This window comes from Diabrotica undecimpunctata, chromosome 5 (assembly GCF_040954645.1).
Source record: "Diabrotica undecimpunctata isolate CICGRU chromosome 5, icDiaUnde3, whole genome shotgun sequence".
NCBI classification, from domain to species: Eukaryota; Metazoa; Arthropoda; class Insecta; order Coleoptera; family Chrysomelidae; genus Diabrotica; species Diabrotica undecimpunctata.
In genome coordinates, this window is record NC_092807.1 from 69,885,751 (window position 1) to 69,910,354 (window position 24,604).

At 32.1% G+C, this 24,604-nt stretch overlaps 1 protein-coding gene across 4 annotated transcripts in view; it reads left to right on the forward strand.

Annotated features, from left to right (window-relative positions):
* LOC140441378 (sodium/bile acid cotransporter 7-B-like) overlaps positions 1-24,604 on the forward strand; it is a 443,306-nt gene that overhangs the window by 193,441 nt on the left and 225,261 nt on the right. For 3 of the 4 annotated variants that reach the window (XM_072532087.1, XM_072532085.1, XM_072532084.1), the window contains one exon: positions 24,205-24,448. In XM_072532087.1, the coding sequence (XP_072388188.1) occupies positions 24,205-24,448 (244 nt within the window). The remainder of the gene's footprint in view (positions 1-24,204; positions 24,449-24,604) is intronic. The other variant, XM_072532086.1, reaches the window with a different exon arrangement.

Below are 24,604 nucleotides of genomic sequence, written 5' to 3' on the forward strand. Positions count from 1 at the left end.
CACTACGCTTTTGGAATATATATGTAAAAGGGCAAAACTGACCGACAAGGGCATAAATATAAACGGAGAAAAGCTTAGTCATCTAAGGTTTGCAGATGATATTGTACCAATAGCTTATAGGATAGATGAGGCCAAAGAACTTTTAACTCAGCTCTACCTTTCCTCGCTAGAAGGGGGATTGAAAATAAATATATCTAAAACCCAGATGATGACAAATCTTGTAGTCAGCGAAGATATATGCGTAGGAACAAGATCCATAGACCAGGCAATGGCCTATAAATACCTAGGTCATGAGATTCGCATAGGAAAAGATAACCAAACCGTTGAGCTTCTCCGTCATATAAGACTGACTTGGGCAACCTTCGGCAAGCTGAACCATATTTTTAAATCGTCTGATATACCAATATGCCTTAAAAGAAAAACGTTTAATCAGTGTGTTTTGCCAGTGTTAACTTACGGTGCGGAAACGTTGACCATGACAAGGAGAACAGCAGAACAAAAGATCCGTGTGTGTCAAAGGGCGATGGAGCGTGCTATGTTGGGCATTTCACTACGAGACAAGATCCCAAATCGCCAGCTACGACAAAGAACCGGAGTGGCTGATGCAGTAGAGAGAGTAGCAACACTGAAATGGAACTGGGCAGGTCACGTGGCTCGAATGACAGATAATAGATGGACAAGCGGATACTGGAATGGAGACCAAGAGATGATGCCTACCGAAGCAGAGGTCGTCCACCAACACGTTGGACTGACGATCTAAAACGTTGTCATAGGAATTGGATGCAAGAGGCACAAGATCGAAATAGATGGAAAATTATGAGGGAGATCTATGTCCAGCAGTGGATAAGCGAAGATTAAATGATGTTAATAATAATAAAGTTCAAGCAACAATTCCTATATGCATTAACTTGGTAATGATATTTCTGCTCCCCGATACCTGATGCAGTCCCGAAAGCAATAAAATTGCTAGACTCATGCTTCCTATTATCCAACAACTAGCCAGTCCAGGACTATACGCCTTATTTTGGTACTGATATTGCTGCCCCTCATAAGTGAACAGAATATGCAAGGAAGGTTTTGGCAATTTATTAATTTTGTGTGTTAGAATAATATTTCTTCGAGAAAGTGAAGAATATCTATTTGCTATCTGGATTTAATCCATAAATTAAATATTAGAATGCTATAAAATAATGCTATTAGTAGCAAAAAAACGGTCTAATAGTCACTAATAAAAAAATCAAATAAATGTTCTTTAACATACAAAAGAGAGGATGTAGAGTGGGGCATAACGTAACGCCATACGATAAAGCCATATCATTTTGAAAGATTGCAGCGTTTTAGATATCGTAGATAACGTTGTCACATAAGAAATAAAGGGGAATATTCAGGTAGCTAATTGATGTATATATAACCCTTATAACACTTTTAAATCCAGAAGTCTAATACGAATCTCTAAAAGCAGGATATATAAAACAGTGATTAAACCAGTGCTAATGTGTGGATATGTGACAAGAACGTATTAATTAGATCAGGAATCAGGATTGCTAGAAAAGCCATCAGAGGTATTTTCCGACTTAAGGTCCGAGTACTAACCAATACGAACGGAACTAATGCCAATGTCAAACACATATATAAAGATAGCAATGTCGTACAAGAAACTCAATCTCAACTCCAACGTTCAGCTAGCTATATCCAAAGGCTCTCTCAATAAATGCATTACCAAGTTAAATTGGGAGAATGCCACGAGACGATGTCTACAAATGAAGGGTGGAGGTAACATATGATCAGATTTAGGAATAATGAGACTACCTACCGACCCATCATATTTATCAACGCTTGCTATTCTACCTACAATCAATACTTCTCTGTTGGAAGCTATCAAATCAATTACTTGTAATCAAACGAACTAGGCTTAAAAAAATTATCCCAGGAACGGCACCTCAGAAATATTGACAAATTTTTAAAACGTCATTTACGTGGCTGAGTTTACAATAGAAATGAGGAGATAAAAAGAAGAAAAGGCAATAGAATCTTGCTGTGTTTTGGGTGGGAGGGAGATAGAGAGAACAATGTCTATGTTTAATCTAGAAACCGCTGGTTTTCTCCCTTTCGTATTGGGTATGTATATGTATTACCATAGATAATAAAAGCAAGAGGACTATAATTATGAAACTTTATCTAAAAAGTAAAATCAATAAACAAATTATATATACAAAAGGATTATATAAGTAAATCCCTAATATTTACACAGACTGCTTTACAAAAAGTGAACGGATGAGCATAAAAACACAACTGTTTTAAAAACATAATATTATTAGACGAATTGTGGATTCATTTCACGCAAACTAAACCGGTTTAGTTAACATACTACAAAATAAATCAGAAGACTATGCTAAAATATGATACGGCAAAAAAAGGCAATGACTTTTACAGCTGATTGTCGTATACATATCAATATAACGCAATTATGACGATTTGTCCACAGCATATGAATATTGTCTCGTAATTTTATATGGACGGCGTAATTAAACGGCTCAAAATATGATTTTGAGATATTTGACTTTAAAGTTTTCACTCTATTAAAATTCACTATATGTTACAATTGTCGTAATTTTTTGTTTTCGAATACAGTTTTTTATGTTTCTTATAAGTGCGAAATAGTAACTTGTCCAATATTAAAGAAAAACAAAAAAAAAGTCTTTTGGTTGACTTACGATTTTCGCCACATTCTGTAATTGTGTTATACATCAGTAGACCAAGCGACATGGAGGTCGTTTGGTCTAGTGATGAGTAACTAAAATATCACTTTTAGTGAATTATTGGTAGGCCATAAGCTATTATTTCTTTTTGGGTATGACAAAAACAGTCGTTGTTTTTGAATATTTTATATTACTTAAGAAATTAATCAAAAATATAAAATCTTTTAATGTCGTCTTCTATTGTATTGTTTCTGAAAAGAGAGCAATACAAAGGTTTTGCATCATTTGGTATTAGGTGCGTTAAAGATTGTCGTTAAGCTTGGGCACATAAAGTGGCTTGCCTGTGGGCCAAAGAGGAATCAAGTGGTTACTTACGGATTGCATTGCAACAGGCCGTCCTTTTTAAAAATCCTTGTAAAGATTTACTTCAACTTCACTAGTGTTAAGTTTTCATAAAAATAATGAGTGGTATATCCTTTCTTATTTAAATTTCTCTTGTTTTAAACCAGCCTTACTGTTTTCTATGTCTGACTTACGGTTTGTAATCATAGTTTCTAACTTCTTTGTTCCAACGAATTCTTCTTTTTTCATTCTGTGAACTACTAGTGGTTTCTTTTTACGGGATTTTTTCATCACGTTTATTTAATCATCAACGATATATAAACGTTGTTGAAATTTTAGGGCATTTTCAAAATCTCCAAAATCACTACCATTGGGTAAAAGCTATGACTAGGAAGGAAATAGCGTAATGTAATTTTTTCAATGGTAGGATGAGTTTCCAAAATCGTTTTCAGAATCAAAACTATTTTGATGTTGCGGTTTTGGCCGCCACAAGAGTCTGACCAAAAAATTACATGTCTCGCAGAAGTAACATTTTCTTCAATATGTTTCTTAAGACAAATGCCTACGTCCTGGGCTCCCCGACCAGCTTCACCTTCTATCCAAATATAACAATGACCTTTGTTATCCTTGGCGCTATGGATACCAAGATTGTAAATACATAATTGACGCTTATAATATACAATATTTATTAGAATTCTCGGAAGGGGAAGAGTTTTTCTTTAAATCAAAACAAAAGGTTTCCACTTCTGGTTGATAGTTGCTTATCTTCATGTCTAGCTTTCTTCTAGATTGTGCATTTTCAGCTTCTTCTAAGTGCACATTTTTTCTTTTTTTAACCTGCTTCATTGTTCGTTATCTGCGCAACTTTTAATTTCTAATTCGAAACAATCACATCTACTACAAGTAACTTTTTTCAACTTTTTTCTTTGAAGATTAAATCGTGTTAAAAACATTTTTTTGTAAAACGAAAATTTAACAAGGTCATTGTCTGCTTCTTTAATATACAATTCATACATTTTACTTAGTGTTATGTCTTTTGTTAGGTATTCTCTTTCTGTGTTAGCTCTTCTGTAATGTGACTATTATAGAAAAATTTAAGCAATAACTGCCACTACTTCTTAATCTAAACGCCTCAACAAGTTGCCAACGTCACCATTGTTAACAACGTTTATGTACATATGTTGCCAAATATTCGATTTACAATCATTAAAACGCTCGCAAGAGGCGCTTGGTCTACTGATGCAAAACTAATACACAAAAATTAGTCGCTTGCTCTAGTTATGCAAAATTCAAAATCCAAAATAAAAAGAAAGGCACTTAATCTTTTTAAATATATCTGGTTATCCATTACTAACAGGTTAATGGGATTTATTACGTAGATAGTTTATGCTTTTTTCCACCTTCTTCTTTAAGTTCCATCTTCTATCGAAGGTTGGAAATCACCATGGCTATACGGACTCTGTTGACTGCCGCTCTAAAAAGTTCTGCACTACTGCTTTCAAACCATTCCCTTAGGTTTTTAAGCCAGGATATTTTTCGTCTATAACTATTCTAATTATGTGTATAAATATTAAGAGTATATCTAGAGATAAAGACACTCCACTTTACATATGCGCTTAACAAAATGCAGGAAGCACATAGATGGCCAATCCTATGGTATTTGGTATTAAGCTGATCGCTGAAAATTACATATTAAATGCAGGCAAAGAAGCAAAGAAAAACTTATAATGAAAGAAAACAAAACCAGTCAGCTGAGAGAACCTTTCAACGATGTTGAGCTTGGATCCGCTATCCACGTATATAATGAACAATATTACGGCTCCTGGCTGAGGATCTGAGCACAAAACTAACTCTAAAATTTGAACCAAAAATACAACAATGGCTAATATCCAAAGTCTTGCTTAAACCTGGCAAACACTCCAACGACCACAAAAGCTATCGGCCAATATATCTATTTATTTTGTCAGCTATACAAAATACTTCTGCACATCATCCTTAATATAAATCGATAATAGAAGAAAAACTCAAATTAAAAAAAAGTGGCTATATATGACAGGTTAAATCATATACGTCACAAATACTAAATCTTGCCCAACACAGCAAAGAGAAGTACGAAAAATATCAGGTATGAGGAGTGGTATTTGTTAATCTTAATGCCACTTACGACACCTTAAATTATAGGGTATTTCTCCAAAATCTATGTAATATCCCCTGAGGTAATAAACTCACTTGTATTATCCGCGTATGCCTACACAACAGAAAATTTTTCGTATCACTCAATGGTAAGAATAGCAGATGGAGAACGTAGAATAACTGTCTCTTTGGGGTCCTTTAATGGCACCTACTCTGTATAACATTTACACAACTCATACCAGTAAATACTAGGACTTTTATTATGTAGACGATACATTATCTATTGTTGCACAGCCAAAAACTTTTGTTGGTGAAGTGGAGAAAAATCTAAATCATACCTTAAATACAACAAAAATAGATTATAACTCAATTTTAAGCCAAACCCCGAAAAAAGTCAGGTGTGCTCCTTCAATGTCCCTAACAGAGACACTTTCACAAATCTGAATATATACCTGAACCAATAGTGTCATGAAATCCTTAAACTCTGGACTCGCTATAAATAGCTTGAAGATAGTTTCTATCACACTTTGTCATTCACAGTATTTTTTTTAAAATCAAATGCCAAACTAGAACCAGAAAATAATATTCTCTGCAAACTTGTCAGCTAAAAATGTGAAGCACATCCTTCCGCCCTTAAAACGTAGACGCTTGAACTCTATGCTTCTGCTGCCTAATATACCTTGATAGTATAAGTGACACCAACACATATTTAACACGTAGATTTAGTTATAAATTAGTCAGCCAAATTCAGCAAATATTAAGACTCACATCCATACATAAGCTCTACAATATCGTAGCTATCAGTCCACCTAATATCCGAAGATAAGTAGCTAGAGAGCAAAAGAAACAAAGTCCAGATTCGTAACATCCACTCCACGAATATCAGCCCATTTTATGACTAAAATCAAGGAAAAACTGGCTATATCAACAAATCTGCAAGATATACAAACAAAAATAAGCTGCTCCTCGCCATCTGATCCCTCAAAAGGAACTTCTTTATGGTAGTTATCTTTCTTAAATCTGCCAGGAGGACTCTGGCCTGCAAACACCGGTTAAATTGTGTGCATGTGGGGTGGTACAAGACTTATTACACTTTCTTAGTAAACTTTACCATTCGAATCGCTCTTTTCTGAAGGGACAAGGTTTATTTATGTGAACTGAACATGTAAAGTACAGTCAGTAAGCTATTACTTATAAAGATCATTGCAAATTTGACACTAACTCCACTTATATTGATTACATATTACGCCTAAATAGGAGATAAAACATTCAGAAATATGTAATATTGGTGAAGTTGTATAATTCGTGTTAGATAAATTAATCAGTCTTCCCTTTTTTGTGCACTACTACCCATTTTAACAAAAAATATCTATTTTAGCACATAAATATTTATTTTGAGATAACCTTCTATCCAGAATTATATGTAGTACACAGATAAAAAAATAAAATAATAAAATAGAAGAAATAAAATAATAAAAAGCTGTATATAAGATATCATGAAACAATGGATGAAATAAAAGAAGTTCTTATTAACCGGATTCTTAAATAAAACGTATAAAGACATACTCACGTTAACAAAATATATTAGATAATTTTCGCATATGAAAAAACACATCCAACTTGGTAATGAAATCCTTTTGTATCTATAAATCTATTTTTAGAAAAGCACGTACCTACCAAAAACAGGTATTTGGTAGTACACATATCTGTTACATACTGTAATGCTTATGAATGATAACAAAAGTAAGGAGTCCAAATGAACCGTTTAGAATATCCGCTGGAAATAAACGGCTTAATCCCATAGTTGCCAAACTATCAGAGCTTACTTAAACCTATATACTTATGGTTCCAATATACACGGAAAAAGATCTGAACGACCCCTATAATATATACACGTGAACTAAGCGATATACATTCATGATACAGGGGTACTTAGGGGCTCCACAAAATTTTTAAAAATTATGAAACTATACATGTTGACGAATCGACAGAGCCAATATTATGGAATGGTCAAGTGAGCTCCGTATATCGGTGGCCACTTGACCATGGAGCTCACTTGAACCTGAATTTTAACATGGGCGGAGTCCACTTTATGCCGTAGATATATATATATATATATATATATATATATATATATATATATATATATAATATATATATATATATATATATATATATATATATATATATATATATATATATAATATTAAATGAGCTGTCGCGTGACCTCGGTTTGTATTTAAAAAAATCGTCGATTACGTCATTACGCCGAAACTGATGACGTAATGTCCAACACATATGTCAGTTGATGGTCATTCAAAAATTAAAATTAACGTGCTTTAAGATTTTTAAAAGTCGTCTGCTTCTGAAATAATGAATTTATTCCATACATTTGCATCATACTGTATATATATGTATATATATATATATATATATATATATATAAATATATATATATATATATATATATATATATATATATATATATATATATATATATATATACATCCTACTATCATTTTCGCATCGATACATTATGCTTTTCCCATCAATTTAGCATCGTCTTGCAAAGTAGCATCTGTATATCGACGCTACTTTACAAGACCTCAATAACTGTTTTCCTGTACTTGTTACAAGAATTTTAACCATCTCATTGATTAGAGTTTTAATACCGTGTTGGTATTTTAAAATATCCGCTTTCTTTTTTTATCCCTTACTGAGTTATATAAGTTTATTCCAGAAAATGTTTGAGTCTAAAATGATGGTACAGTGAAAATATTATATATATTTAGTTCAGGGTTTTACCGTTTACTCGCTGCCATTATATACATGAAAATGTATATCCCACTTTCAGTATCAATCATTTTAGCATCAGAAATTTGGCATCGCTGTTGAATATAATATTGCCCACAACGAAATAGTAAATTTAAGAATATATATATATATATATATATTTTTTTCATCCACAAATCATTTTGGAATCATGTTTGGTTAAAAGGAACGGGTTATGATATATTGCAACTACCTATTGTATCTTCACTCCAATTCGTCCAGTCGCGACGTACAGCCCCTCAAATGATAGGATTTAACCAATAAAATACAATAAGACAGAAAAATCAAATATAGCAGCATGTCAAAAAGGCCTTAATTATATATCTTCGTTTCTATAAGTCCAATCGTGATGTACAGTATCTCAAATGACAGGATTTAACCAATTGAAAACAATGAAATAAAAAAATGAAATACAGCAACATGTCCAAAGGGCCGTAGTCACGTACCTTCGGTCCTATTAGTCCAATCGTGACGTATAGTACCTCTAATGATAGGATTTAACATAAATAATACAATGGGATATAAAAATCAAATGCAGAACAATGTCAAAAGGGCCTTAGTTGTGTATCTTTAGTTCTATTAGTCCAATCATGATGTGCAGTACCTCAAATGAAAGGATTTGACAAATAAAATACAATGAGGTATAAAAATTAAATGGAGTAGCATGTCAAAATGGCCTTAGTTATGTATCTTCGGTCCTATTAGTCCAATCGTGACGTACGATACCTCAAATGATAGCACTTAACCAATAGAATACAATGACATAGAAATCAAATACAGCATCACGTCAAAAGGGCCTTAGTTACGTATCTTCGTTTTTAGTGGCCCAATCGTGACGTACAGTACCTCAAATGATAGGATTTAACCAATCGATTACAATAACATAGAAAAATAAAATACATCAGCTTGTCAAAAGGGCCTTAGTTATGTATATGCGGTCCTATTAGTCCAATCGTGACGTTTTGTACCTCAAATGATAGAATTTAACTAATAGAATACAATGAGATATAAAAATTAAATAGAGTAGCCTGGCAAAAGGGCCTTAGTTATGTATCTTTGATCCTATTAGTCCAATCGTGACGTACAGTACCTCAAATGGTACAATTTAACCAATAGAATACTACGACGTAGAAATCAAATACATTAACACCAAAAGGACCTTAGGTATATATCTTTGCTCCTATATATGTTATGTCAAAAGAGCCTTAGTTGCGTATCTCCGGTCCTATAGATCTAATCATGACATATGGAGCCTAAAATGATAGGATTTAACGGAGATAATACGATGGTGGAGAAAAATTAAACATGGCGGCATGTAATAACACCTTAAACTGGCAGCAATAAAACGAATTAACGCACAGAAGTGTGTGACATATTACGTGACAGGATTATTAGCGAATACCATACGATTACGTCATGCATATCTTTGCATACGTCCACTTTTAGTTAACTACTTAGTATGTATTCAGTACTTTGCTTTACGGTTGTTGAGGCATGGGCTCTTAAACAGAAGAATGTTAAAAATCTTGAAAGCTTTGAGATGTGGTGCTACCGCCGTATACTAAAAATAAGTTGGGTGGATAAAATTACAAATGAAGAGGTAATACGCAGAATAAATAACGATCCAAAAGTTATACTGAATATAAAAAAGAGAAAACTTGAATAGTTTGGCCACCTGATGAGAGGACAAAAGTACACATTCCTACAAAATATAATGCAAAGAAAAATCCAAGGACGCAGAAATCCAGGCCGTATAAGAATGTCCTGGATGAGAAATTTAAGAGAGTGGTTTGGCTGTACCACTAACGAATTATTCAAAACAGCAGTAAATAAAATTAGAATCGCCCTAATGATATCCAATCTCCGATAGGAGAGGCACTTAAAGAAGAAGATATGATAAACTCGAAAAATCTCCAACGTTCACTGTTAGACATATGCCTCCCGTTCAGTGCACACATTTACTGCTCCTTGACGCTGTGATGAGAATGAGATAGGATTTAACAAATAGAATGACAGAAAACTAAACAAGACAGTGTGTCAAACGTGGAATGCGTCGCAGAACGTGAAATATTAGCGTAAAATATCCATTTAATTTTTTTCCTCAGTTGAATAATTCCTGCTGGTATTTGGTCTAAGCTTACTTCTTTTCCCCATTCAAGCTGTTTCATAGCTAATTCTACTTCCTCTTTATAGTGCTCTGTTCATCTGTTTTGGTAAAACATAAAACAGTTGTTTCAGATATCTTTATCGCGTTTCCTTTTTTTATCGATGAATATGCTGTCGTTTTCATCTTCTACTATTTCATATGGAGCTACACGATTAACAATTCCAAATCAAGAAAACACAAATAACACTCAGAATTATATTATACAACTAATAGTCGAAAAATGAAGAGCAAGAAATAGATAATCAGACAATTAAGATCAGCGCTACATGATGCACGCAATTCCACATTTGAACACTACATTAGTACATTGTCTAAAGAAAATCATTCACTATGGATAGCAACAAAAACACTTAAAGAGACCTGAACAATACAACCCACCAAATAAGAAAGATGAAGTTAGTTGAGGAAGATCAGACCAGGAAAAAATGTCAACATTTTCAGAATACCAGATAATAATAATCAAGCAATAGAACACTGAAAACTTTTGTTTTTAACTGTACGCCCGTGAATGACTTATTATTTTTTAAATAACACTTAATATTGCACTTTTTTATTGTATTTTTTCATCTTTCAAGATAATTCTTATAGGAATATATTTATTTATAACATACGGTCTTATGGTCTTATTACGGCTTTAAGATTATACGACCTAAATGTATCTTGTACCGCACTGCTAATTGAGAATTATGTTTGTAATGCGATAAGAGGTCCGGATATACGAGACACCAGTGACTCATGCCGCACTGATAAAAATCCATCAGGAATCTGCATTTCTATAAAAAAAATAGATTAATTTGTTTTGTGTATTAATTTAGTTTAGTTTAGTCGAACAAGAGTTGCAGTAACAGATTTTTCTAAATATAGAATGTAAACCATATTTCCAATGCTTTGTGAAAGAGAACCAGTTTATAATATTCCGGACGACGTAATAACACCTTATTTTAGAATATTGGTCGTTGAATTGAAATCATTGTTCAAGAAACGAATTATTCATGTGCAGATGTTTTACTATAAAAACATGTAAAACCAAAATCTCGATTAAAAAAGTTGCAACCAGCTACTCACGATGAAACTTAACCCCATAATTGATTTTACAAGTGATAAAATGGGTCGACAAAAGACCAGCTTTAATCCTTACAACATTTAAACATAATAGTTGTATCTTGGTTTAATCAAATGAAAAGAAAAATTATACACAAGTACTAAAACCACAAACTATTCTCGATTATAACTTGGTGAAAAAGAGTGTTGATTTTAGTGATCAAGTGGCTTCTTACCAAAGCCCAATACGCAAAATTCTGAAGTGGTACCGGAAAGTGGCAGTGGAATTATTATTTAATGCCGCATTTAATACCGTAGTAGTCAATGCTAAGTTGCTAAATAATAGAAAACTTAAAAAAAGCGACAACCTATCCTTATGTTCAGACTGGAGTTCGCGAAAGCATTTGCAATTAAAGAAATGTTGTAACCCTCACGACCAGTTACACCCAAAAATACCATCTCAGGCAAAGCGATGTAGATAATACAAAGAGAAGAAAGTGTACAAGATGTTACAAACTTTTAAGAAGAAGCATGACTAGTAGAAAGTTAAAACATACTGTGAAGAATGTGATGGCAATACTGCAATATGTCTAGTGTGCTTCATTGAAGCACATTAAAAAATAATTTTTCTTATACAGGAACTATTATTGAGTAAAAACGTATTGTGCCTCAAGTGGCCTATAGTATTGGAAGTCGTAAGTTGATAGGTTCTAGTAGAACGTTTTTATTGTTAATTACCTCCGTAAAAGTGAGTTATAGTATTTATAAAAAGATGGATGTAAATAATATGCCTTCGACATCTAAAAAAGCTAGATGTGAACATAAACGTAGATTGACCACTGCTGAATTACAGTCATTGTTAGAAGCATCTGTCGAGGACGATGTAGATTAAATGAATGATGGAAGTGACTCTGATTGACTCTGACGAAATATTTGCACAAAGTCGTTCAGAAAAATCGAGGATTGCGTTTTGGAAAGAGACAACACAAACAGAATTTAAGACTTTTCTCGGACTTATGTTCCATATGGGGACAATTAAGATGAACCGTCTGAATGAGTACTGGAAAAGTATGGGTAACTTCTATAATAGTGTTGACTTAACTAGATAATTGCTCATAGCCCATATTAAGAAATAAGCGAATAGACAATCCTCACTTGTCAAAGAAACTGAAAAAACGTGAAGTGGTCTAAAAACTAAAAAGTCCCCTATTCAAACTGTTTTTAATAAAAAATTTAATAATATGTTTAAGTTTTTTTAATATACCCTAAAACTGAAAGCGCAAAGAATCGATTGCAAGTTACAAAATACTTGTAGAGTCATACTGTTTGGACAAGTACGGTTGTTTAAATAATCGGTTTCTGTCATAAACAAATTGAATAAATTGTAAAATATTTTTTGATCTGCTTGATATTTAGCACACTTTAATAACTGATCAATTGCCATAATTTCAAGTAGCTATATTACCTGTCGTTAGGCAAAAAACAAAGTTATTAACATTTATAAATTACTACAAACATAATATCTTAAAGTTTACGGTTTTTTGAAATTATATCAATTATTTATGTATTTAAATTTGGTATTTCTCTACATAAAAAACTTTTTATGGTCTACAACTTTTATTTGAATTATTTTTCTTTAGAATGTATACAAAACGTTTTATAAGCAAAAAATTTTTTTTTGCCTTTTAAGATTGTTTAAAAAAACAAAGCAAAATCAAGTGTACGTCTTTACGAATTTTTCGTCAGCTACCCCTCATACTATTTAGAATTTAAATTTCTATATAAGATTTTTTTAAACTATTTAGCGAGGTTCCGTGAACTACTTTCTTATGGCATGGTCAAAGTCAAATATTATTTTTTTATGTGATTAAGCCACAATTATTGGTCGTTATTGAGATGAAAATTACATTTTTAATTAACTAATATTTAACGTTTTGATTTCCACTATTATTTTACAATAACTTTGTTTATTGTACAAATTATGTAAACATGTGTATACACATTTTGTACAAAAAAACGTTTTTTGAGAACGATTTCCGGAATGGAAATCAAAATTTCAAACATTAACAGGATCACAACCAATAATTAAGGCCTCAATACCATAAAACCATAATATTTATCTCAAACTATTCATCGATAGCTTCGACTAAACAGGTTGTAAATTGAAATTTATGTAAAATATTCCCCTACACGATTCTCTGGGCAAAAATATCTAGGTTAAATAAATATAACATCTAAACGAAGAAAAAACCCGTTGAGACTGCAACTTGTGAGCAGGTAGTTTCAATGTCGTTCTTTGAACTTGAACCCAAAGCGATCGATATTTAGGTATCTAAAATATTATTTTAAGGATTAATACCGGCAACATCTATTGGCTCTAAAATGATGCCAAATACAGTGATTTTACCGCTCGATGTTAAAACGTAAGTATGACGTAAAAAATTAAATATATAAAAAAAATCGGAATATTGAAAAACCGACAACAGTGCCAAGCCTACAAAGGTGCACTAAACGAACATACACAATTTATAAATAGAAAATGATAGCAATTCTTGGTGATGCTAAATTACTGCAACGTGAAAAGAGTTTTAAAGGATAGCGGGATGTATATATATATATATATATATATATATATATATATATATATATATATATATATATATATATATATATGTATATATATATATATACAATGTGTCCGCACAGAATGGAATAAATTCGATATTTCCTAAATAAAATATCGAATTTATTTAAAACTCTAAAACACCCTGATTTTTAAGTTTCAATGTTCTACATTTTACAATAAAATTTCATTATACAAGGGGATACACAATAAGGTGATGAGGTAATCGGCTCTTTTTTTAATGTAACACCCTGTATTTTGGGACTTTTTTGATCGATAAAAGTGAGCTGATTCCAAAAAGTATAATACTGGGGTTTTTTATTGATTTATAATATTAATAAATTATAATAAATAACTTGAAAGTAATTCAGTAATTAATACATGATTTTATCTTAAATGTTCTAATTGTAGCGCTGGTTGTATTTGACGGTAACCTAAACGTTGTACAAATTCTTGTAGAATCTTGTTTATGGTTTCTTGAGAAATATTGTTTATTTCTTTACGAATTCTTGTTTGTACGAATTAATACACTTATTAATAAGTGAAAACTAGTAGTAGGCTACTTTTTTGTAATTGGTAATAAATAATTTATTTTCTAAGCGCATATCTTTCAAATTATATCCCTTAGACCCCGAGTATTATACTTTTTTGGAATCAGCTCATTTTTATTAACTTTAAAATATCATAGACTTTTTATTTAGGAAATATCGATTTATTCCATACTTTACGGACACACTTTATGTATATATATATATATATATATATATATATATATATATATATATATATATATATATATATATATATATATATATATATATATATATATATATATATATATATATATATATGTATAAAGTTGAACTTTCACAAGTGTTCCTGATGGGGAGTTGAATAACTCGGAACACGTGTAGGACAATGGTGGAATTCGAATTGAAATGAAATGCAATCTTTTACTTTCATTTAAACGTCTTTTCTCTCTCTCACTCTCTCTTTCTATATATATATATATATATATATATATATATATTGTCATACTTTTTCTTTCCCAACCAAAGAAAAATAAAAAAAAATCCATCGAAATAAAATTTTAAGAAATCATTATAAACAAAAATGTATATATTAATTTAAGATAAGATTTAGTGTAGATAAGAATAGAAATTTGTTTGGCAAACGACCTGTTTCCGTTGCAAACAAAATTATCAAAAAACCTTTGTTTAGAATTAGAAGACATTTTACCTGTAAGTTAATCTCTTCATTGTTTGTAGAGTCGAGTATTAAATGACCAAATTCTAATCTTTTGAAATATGTTTAAATGATGTATTGAAAAAAACCAATTTTAAAGTAAGCTATTTAGTTTTCTCTGAAACCGAAATTAGGCTTTTCCAATATCATAGTAAACACAATTTAAGCTTTTTGATTGGACGGTCGTTTTTAAATGGGAATTTGGGAGTCGATGATGAGACAGGAGAAGTCAGTCATATTTTGGTCATCGAAAGAAAACAGTCGTTTGTCTAAAGATAGGGTGTGGTTCGTGAGTTTGGATACCGGCGTAACGAAAAGAAGTGAATAGTTTGAAGAAGGAGATAACAAGTAGATTAAAAGAGGTCCTTGTATCTACCGTGGGCATTTTATAAAGTATATGTGAAAGTATTCTTACGGCATCAAGTTGACAAAGGGAGGTCCTGGTGTCATAAATAAGTAGCGGAGTTTGGAGAAGTGAATCAGGTGTTTTTTGTGTAGTCTGAAGGAGGTTTGCAGAGACGTAAAGAAGGAGCCGAGGTGGCAAAGAGGGGAGATCACATCTTTGAGGAGACTGGACTTTTCTGGGTATGTTCCAACATACAACTCAAGAAGAAAATAAACTGTAAGTGTTTGTACAATTGAATTTTATATCTGTGAAGGATCGTTTCGACATCATGGTCATTAGCATTAAAATTTAAGAACTGAGGTTTTGTTAGGCTAATCAAAAGTTTAAAGTTTTGTGGTTTCTTTTTTCAAGTAAAGAAAATTTTAAGTAAAATTGGTTTTTCACGTAATATAAATGTATGTAGCTTTATAATCTTATTATCATAATAATTTGATTTATTTTCTTGTATGCTGATAGATAAGATAACGACAGAATTTAATAATTGTTTTATTCGTTCATATAAAATAAAGAAACGTAAATCTTGGTAATATAATATATTTGTATTCTTTTCCTTTCTTCTCTATCCCGATAAAAGACAACTAGAAAATCTTTTGAATCCATCGAACACAGGTAATATAAAGATTATTTTACTTTTGATAACAAATAAGTTATAATTCTTTTTTATTGGCTCAATAAACTAAGTTTGAACTCAAAATAAACAATCATAACAATATATATATATATATATATATATATATATATATATATATATATATATATATATATATATATATATATGTATATATATATAGATATATATATATATATATATATATATATATATATATATATATATATATATATATATATAATATACACTGTATCCGTAAAGTATGGAACAAATTCTTTTTTAGCTAAACAGACCATTTTAAGAAATAATCCTAAAACATGTCGATTTTTGATTTTAATTCACCGTATTTTAAAATAATATTCTAATATACAGGGTGAATTACTTTCGAGTAATGACTTCACTGCCATTTTTTTTTTAATTGAACACCCCCATTTTTTCTCAATTTTCGGATTACTCTAGCTGAGCTGATTCCAAAAATGTATCACATGTTGATTCAAATTGGTACAGGGTGGACAAAAATAAAATAGTTTTGTGTGTGCTCATAAAGTAACGCGTTAGTTAAATTAACAATATCAAAAATACTTATTGCCTAGCGGACAGAATATGAAATAAATTATTTCTTATCAATTTAAAAGAAACACAGTAGGCTATGTTTTTGTTAAATGTCATTATTTATTTAGTAATTTATTAATGTTCAGTGACAGTTTAGTACTACAATATTTTTGGTATTTGTGAATGTTTTAATTATTGCTTAGATTTAATTTGAAGTAGAAATGGAGTTGATGATTGGGTATGGAGACAGATCGCGAACTTAGATGGAAGTGTGCAATTTGTTTAATGATAAATATCCAGAAAGACCTATAACGCGTTCAACAGTCAATAAGATTGAAAAGAAATTTCGAGAAACTGGTACGGTTGAAAATGCGCGGGAATCAGATCGTCCCTCTCCAAATGCTGATACAGCACTAGATGTTTTACTTAGTTTTGAAGAAGATGCGCACACTTCTGTGCGTAAAGTTAGTCGCGATATCAGTGTTAGCAAAATAACGGTAGACAAACTATTAAAGCTTGAAAAATGGCATCCTTATAAAATCAAACTTGTGCAGGAATTAAACGAAGATGATCCCGATAGAAGAATGCAATTTTGCGAAGCAATGATGGATAACTGCCACCGAGACCCTCTCTTGGTACAAAACATTATTTTTTCTGATGAGGCCACTTTCACGTTAAATGGCGAGGTTAACCGTCAGAGTTTTAGATACTGGGAAAAAGAAAACCCCCACTGGATGCGTGAGCATCATACACAATACTACAATGGGCTGCAATTGTAAGAAATCGAATCATCGGACCCTACTTTATCGAAGGTAATTTAAACGGGGCAACGTACCTTGGGTTTTTAAGGGGGTATCTCGTACCTACTTTACGTAATTTGTTTCCCAGCAGACGTAATTCTTGAGGTTTTGATGAAATTTTGTGGTTTCAACAGGATGGTGCACCTCCACATTATGCTGTAGATGTTACAAGGTACCTAGATGAAATTTTTCCGAACAGGTGGATTGGTAGACGTGGATCTATTGAATGGCCAGCGAGGTCACCAGATTTCAATCCTTTGGATTATATTATGTGGGGCCATCTGAAGAATGTTGTCTATCAAAAGAAAACAAGCAAATATTCAAGAATTACAACAGAGAATTCGGACAGCAATAAACAATATTTCTCAAGACATAATAAACAAGGTTCAACAAGAATTTGTACAACGTTTGGTTGTACAAATTCTTGTTGTACATTAGTACAACAGCTAGAGTAATCCGAAAATTGAGACAAAATGGGAGTGTTCCATTTAAAAAAAATGACGGTGACGTCATTACTCGAAAGTAATTCACCCTGTATATTAGAATATTATTTTAAAATACGGTAAATTAAAATCAAAAATCGACGTGTTTCAGGAATATTTCTTAAAATGCTCTGTTTAGCTAAAAAAGAATTTGTTCCATACTTAACGAACACAGTATATATATATATATATATATATATATATACATATATATATATATATATATATATATATATATATATATATACATATATATATATATATATATATATATACATATATATATATATATATATATATATACATATATATATATATATATATATATATATATATATATATATATATATATGTTATGACGTCATTTCAGCTTTTCTGCTACGTCAGATACACACTGTGACTGTTACAAATTCAAACTCGGAAAGTCCAACGAATGTCTCCTAAATCTTTCTAAAAAATCTTCTTAAGGATTATTAGTGTCACAGAGTTGGTCACCATACTCCTCCAAAACTGCTTTACCGATTTTTGTGAGTTTTTGAATTTAGATTTGGTAGGTCTGAGAATAGATCATAATCTATTTTTCATACGCCTAAGGGGTAAGTGTGGTCCATCCTAAAGACTTAAATTTTTTGCACAAAATTTTTTATTTTCATTTTTTTATGATGTGGTATTAAACAATACATACAACCCTTAATTTTTACTTTTCTATCACCAACCTCTATTTTTAAAAGCCATATTAGTGTTACCGAGTTAGTTGCCATACTCCTTGTATGACCTGTACTTGTTCTTTAATACTGCAACTGCGGAAAAGCCTGTTTTGAACGAGTACGAAGTCGCAAATGCTAAGTTTGGCCTTGAATTGAAGCTTTAGGCTGGAATCACAGGATTTTTCTATTGTTGTTCTTCTTCCTCTATTGGAAGTGTCGATGGTGTTGGCGACTGGAAAAGGTTTCTACCCCAGTCATATTGCTCTAGGTTATCGGGAAAAATCTTTCAAAGTGTTCGCTTAATGGTAGCAAGTGCTGTGTAAACATTATGTGTATAGAGGGATCGAGGACTTATATCGATTTTTCCTGAATAATACCTTGTAAACAGTCAATTACTTGATCTTTAAATTTTCTCTTCCATAAGAGCACACCCACACAGTTTTTCCAGTTAATATTATTTTTCACTTTACAACTTTCACATATTTTTCGGCAAAATAGCAAATTCTCACATATATTTTTTTCTTGTATGTTCTGTACATAACATATCATCATTACTATCAGTCGCCTCATCCAGTTGTATGGCAAAGAAACCTGAAAGTTTCTCCACAATTTACTCATTAATATTTTCTGCCATGTCGTGAATACAGTGACTAATTGTATTGTTTAATAGAGGTACATTTTTTATTTCTTTAGCTGCCAATCACTGATACAATATCAACCGTTGCAGTTAAAATCAGTCCTTTAGCAATCATGTATAGTTTCTTGCATTTTTCAACACTGTCAGCTACCATATAGGAGGCGAGCAATGCTTTGGTAGGAATTGATGCTCTTAAACCAAAGCCTTGGACTGATGTTTCAGTTCTCGCAATTTTCTTACAATAAAGTATATCTGCTTACCTTGTAAATGACAGTGAGTTGATTTTAAATGCCGTTTTTAGCTGGCAACACTTTGTGATAAATAACACATGGAGGAAAAGTTCTACATCCTTTTTAGCAATGCAGGTAAATCCGAAATTCAAATATTTGTCGTCATATTTCCTATATTCCTTGCGTTTACCTAAAGTTACATTACGTCGGTCACCTTAATTGGAAAACCACGTATATCCAATTTTGTACCAAAATTATATTTTTATTTCTATGGATGGAAAACCTCGTCTTTCACCTAGAACAGCTTTCAGAATAAATCTTTCTGCCTCGCGCTGCCTTCTATTAAGAAAAAAAAAGAACCACGTATATCAGTGAGCTCTCCATGTTTAATAAGAAAACCACGCATATACGTTGTACTTGGACTCCTTGTTTCAAGTGAAGTTTTTATTGCTGCTCTTATCTTCTACTATTTTTTTGAAGAAAAACAATAAAAGACAGGTAAGTTCAATAGTTTATATACCTTTTAATTATATTTAATGACAAAACAGCTTCGTTTGTAAGTGCTTATGTTTACGAAAACCTCTTAAAAAGGTTATGTTTACTATAGATATTTAGAAAACCTCGTACCTCAGATTTACGAGGTTTTCTGTCTATACTGTGGCACAGTAAATGCATGATATTTAACATGTTTTGTACTGATTTACGAGCTTCTCTTTCTTGATTTGCTACCTACTATTTTAGTTTTTAGACTAAAAGATTTTAGACTTTTGTTGATTTGTTAATCAACAATCCTGGACTTATCCAATTCATTGCCAAAATTGGATACAATTACACGGTCTCTAGGAGTAATAGTTGAAGATATACATTTGAATGATGAAGACATTTTACGAGGAGAAACTCTTTTAGAAGAAATAGCTGTCAAAGGAAACTCAACTCATGAGACAACTAAAAGTAATAATATGATATATTATTTTGAAAATTTAGAAATATGTAGACCTAATGAAACTTTAGTTGAAATGAGTGAAGATCCTGAACAAGGATGACTACAAAAAATCACTGAAATTTACATGACTGACGCACAGCCTGGACAGGATCTTGGTAAAAATGGATGTGAGATGATGAATAGCAGAGAAGTTTTAGGCAAATGAAAAAGAAATAAAAAGTATTATAAACCAATGTGGAGGACAGAAAAGAGTAAATAAAAAAGAATGAAGTGTGAAGAGTATTATGGAAGGTGAAAAAATGAAGCTGGAAAAAATTGTGTTATGACGTCAAAAGGTCTAAAAGAGAAATGAAACCTTGTTGTTTATGTAAACCTAAAAACAAGTCAGTTTTTCAATGCCATAGAAAGAAAGAAATTAGGAAGAAATTAGGAAAAAGATTTTCATAGATTATTGGCTCTTCATTTGTGACGAGCGCCGCATTTTCATTAAGCAATTAGTTGACAACAGAAATGTATCACGTAGAGTCAAAAAATGTACGGCGGAAGGGTTCTTTAACTATCATTTAAGTTGGTAAAAGTCAAGAAAGAATTCGTGTATGCAAAAAGATGTTCCTAAACACCTTATGTATGGAAGAATGGACGGTTTTAAACTGGGTAACAACTTAATCTGGCAGGAAAAGGAAAATGGAGATGATGGAGAGGATAATGTACATTTATGATCACATGCAAGCAGAGAGAAAGAAAAAACGCTGATACCTCACGTAAAACTATGCTCAAAGATAAATCCGTAAACTAATTTTCGAAACCAATTCAGATTTCTGCTTTAATCTTTGCCTTCTAAGAATTGCAAGGCAAAACAGACGTTGATAAAGATGTTATTAGAGACATGGAGAATTTAAAATAAGATTTTATTTCACGATTTATACGTAGAAACTGTAGAATTGGCAAGCTAAAGCACAACTTTACAGAGAATATAAGTCTTATTATGAATCAGCAGGAAATAGAAACTACATCGCTTCTGATTGTTTATTCTATACAGTGTTTGGTGAATGAAATCTTGCTTTTTCCTCCCAAAAAAAACCAGTGTGATTTGTGCTGTTCTTTTACTAAGAATAACTTACCTCAAGAAAAATACTCTACTAATTAAAAAAAACCTAGAGCAAGGGAAGAAAAACAGTATGACAAAGAGAAAACAGAACCGCAATGTTTACTAGGGATGTACAGGCTGTGCTATTATGCCCATTATTGAAGGCATTTGCTTTGTGCTAACAACGAAATTGAAAGTATATACTTTCACCATTTATAACCTCAAAACTAACAACGCATCTTGTTATCTTTGGGTCGAATCCGAGGGAGGAGTAACTGCTGACGAGTTTACATCTATTATTTCACATTTTATAATCTCTGAAATTGATAGATCCAAATATGAAAACGTGATTTTTTACAGTGACGGATGCACGTACCCGAATAGAAACTGCATTCTATCCAATGCGCTATGCCTTATTAAAAAAAACTGGATTGACTGTAACTCAAAAATACTTAGAAAAGGGGCACACACAAATGGAGTGCGATTCTATTCACAGAGTTATTGACAGAAAATTAAGACAGAGAAATATACTCTCCTGCTGGATATCTGGAAGTATGCCGTACAGCAAGACTCAACCCCAGTCCCTGCAAAGTTCACTACCTGTATCACTAGTTTTTTAAACTTTACAATAAATTGAATTTTATACCCACGATCTGACCGGGAAATTAGAAAAGAGATCTCGTGGGAACTGATTTGAGATGCATTTAATATAAACCCGAAGGTGAAGTGAAGTATAAATTAAACTTTTCAGATAATTTTTCGGATCTTTCGTGCAGGATTAAAAAGCCAGCAGCTCGTGTAACATTGAAACTTATGCACAAAACAAAAATTCCTATTCAGTCAAGGGAGTGCATTTATCTACAAGAGATTAAATATGTCTTGCCAAGAGATGTACATATTTTTTACGATAGTTTTCCTCACTACATGAAAAACTTCAGCACTATTTGTAGCGAAAGTGTGTGCTCATGTATTTTAAAATAATGTATATGAATAAATGTTTGCGTTTATATATTGTTTATTTCTATTTTCCTAGATCTTTCTTTCAAAATGGGTAGATATTTATTGTTATAATTTAAATAATTATAATACAGATATTACTATTAAATGAATAACTGATCCAGTAATAATCAACACTTAATTATTAATTATTTTTAACAATCTATTTAGCAGCAATTATTAATTTTCTTCTGTGATGACTTTAAAGAAAACCTTGCGTATAAAATAACAAGGGTAAGGGAACCACGTATATTCTTCAAAAGCAAGAAAACCACGTAAATATAAATGGACTAAAATGGATACCCTCCTATTTCACTGGTTAAAAGTGATAATAACAATTTACACATAAAATTTTTGTATGTTTATGCTAAACGTAATATCATTACTTTAGTATTTCAAGAATTTTTTTAAGCATTCTATTTCAAGGTTGCTAATCAGTTTTTACTCTCTCCTGTAAAGTTTGGTTTTTGTGATATACCAGGTTTTCTATTTAAGGCTACGATTACTGCTTTCGCCTAAGTCTTCAGTTCGTTTTCTATTTTTTGAATAGTATTATCCATAGTCATAGCAAAACTCCGCGTACGTAATTAAACAAAACAAAAGCTTAACGAACGACATAAATAAGGCCTTCCGTCCACTGGATCCAGAAAGCTGCGAAATTAATTTGTCCGAATTCGATCGAAAACTGACGAAAGATCCAAACACGTGGTTTGAAGAGGAGCGCGTCCACTGGGCCGTACCGTTCGTACGTTTTCGTCTGAATTTGGACGATGCCGCATCCGATCTCAGCATGTTGGGATCTAATTGCGAAATAGTGCGAAAATTCGATCACGCAAGATTGACACAATGGACTGTGAACGGTTAATTTTTCGAGTTTAGCATGAATTTTGTTAAGAATGTATTGGAATGTATCCTTTTTCTTTCGAAAATATGAAAAGTGATGGTCATCGTCGATTTGGTACATCGTACCACAAATAAATGAGCAAATTCCCAAAATTCGTTTAATTTTGGGTAAAAAAGATTTACCCACACTTCTCTTCTTCGTCTATATTGTCTGAAAAGCCAAAAAGAAAAATTCTTCATTAGAATCAAAAAGACTGTTCCGTAGAGCCATAGTTACACCATAGAGTTCGGACGAATGCTGAGGCAATAGACGTCGTACGCACGGTTTCGTTATAACGACCTTCGTCCGAATTCGCACCTTCGCAGTTCGCAGCTTTAAGGATCCTGCGGACGGGAGGCCTACGCTTGACAATAGAGAACGCGGGGAGAGGGAGGTAAATCGAGTTTGCCGCCGACAGCATCGGTCCGCCGCCCGTGATGTATGCAAGAATGAGCACAGCGCTCACTCGATCGCATGGACACGCGACGCACCTGTGACGAGAATGCGACGTGGCATTGTCCCAGTAGTATCTTCCAAAAGTTTACAATACTGTTGTTTTTATTTTGAATAGTTCTTTATTTGTTTTAATATTGTCCATAGAGAAATCAAATATCAAGCTATTCGTAGACGCTATTATTATACACTACCTTTGCTTTTACTGAAGTTGTAAAACTTCCACATTTTAGGTGGTACCTTCTACATCTTTAAGTCACGAGTTTTTTGTTTATTATATATAGCATAGAAACCTAAACATAAAGATAATTATGTGTTTTTTATTTTTATTTGTAGTTGGGTTCAACAACAATAGTTCCTCTTCTAGACACTTTATTTCAGCTTGCAGTAACATTGCTTTTACCTTTGATGATTGGCCAAGTTTTAAAGAAACACTACAAATTGAAAACCCAAACGTTGCCTTTGAACACAATCAGTCAGTGTGCTCTATTATTCGTTATTTATACTACATTTTGTGATACATTCCTAGTACCAGAAACGGGACTTTCCGCTTTAGACGTACTTTTTACAATATTTTCAGGTTAGTATTATTATAAAGCATTATAAACATAGTATGTGTAATTTTATTGGGCTACATATATATAACAGAAAAAAGTTATTTTAAATGTTTATAACGAAAAAATAGTACCTATTTCTTTTGTGATGCAATATTACAATATTAAAGAATATGTTTTCT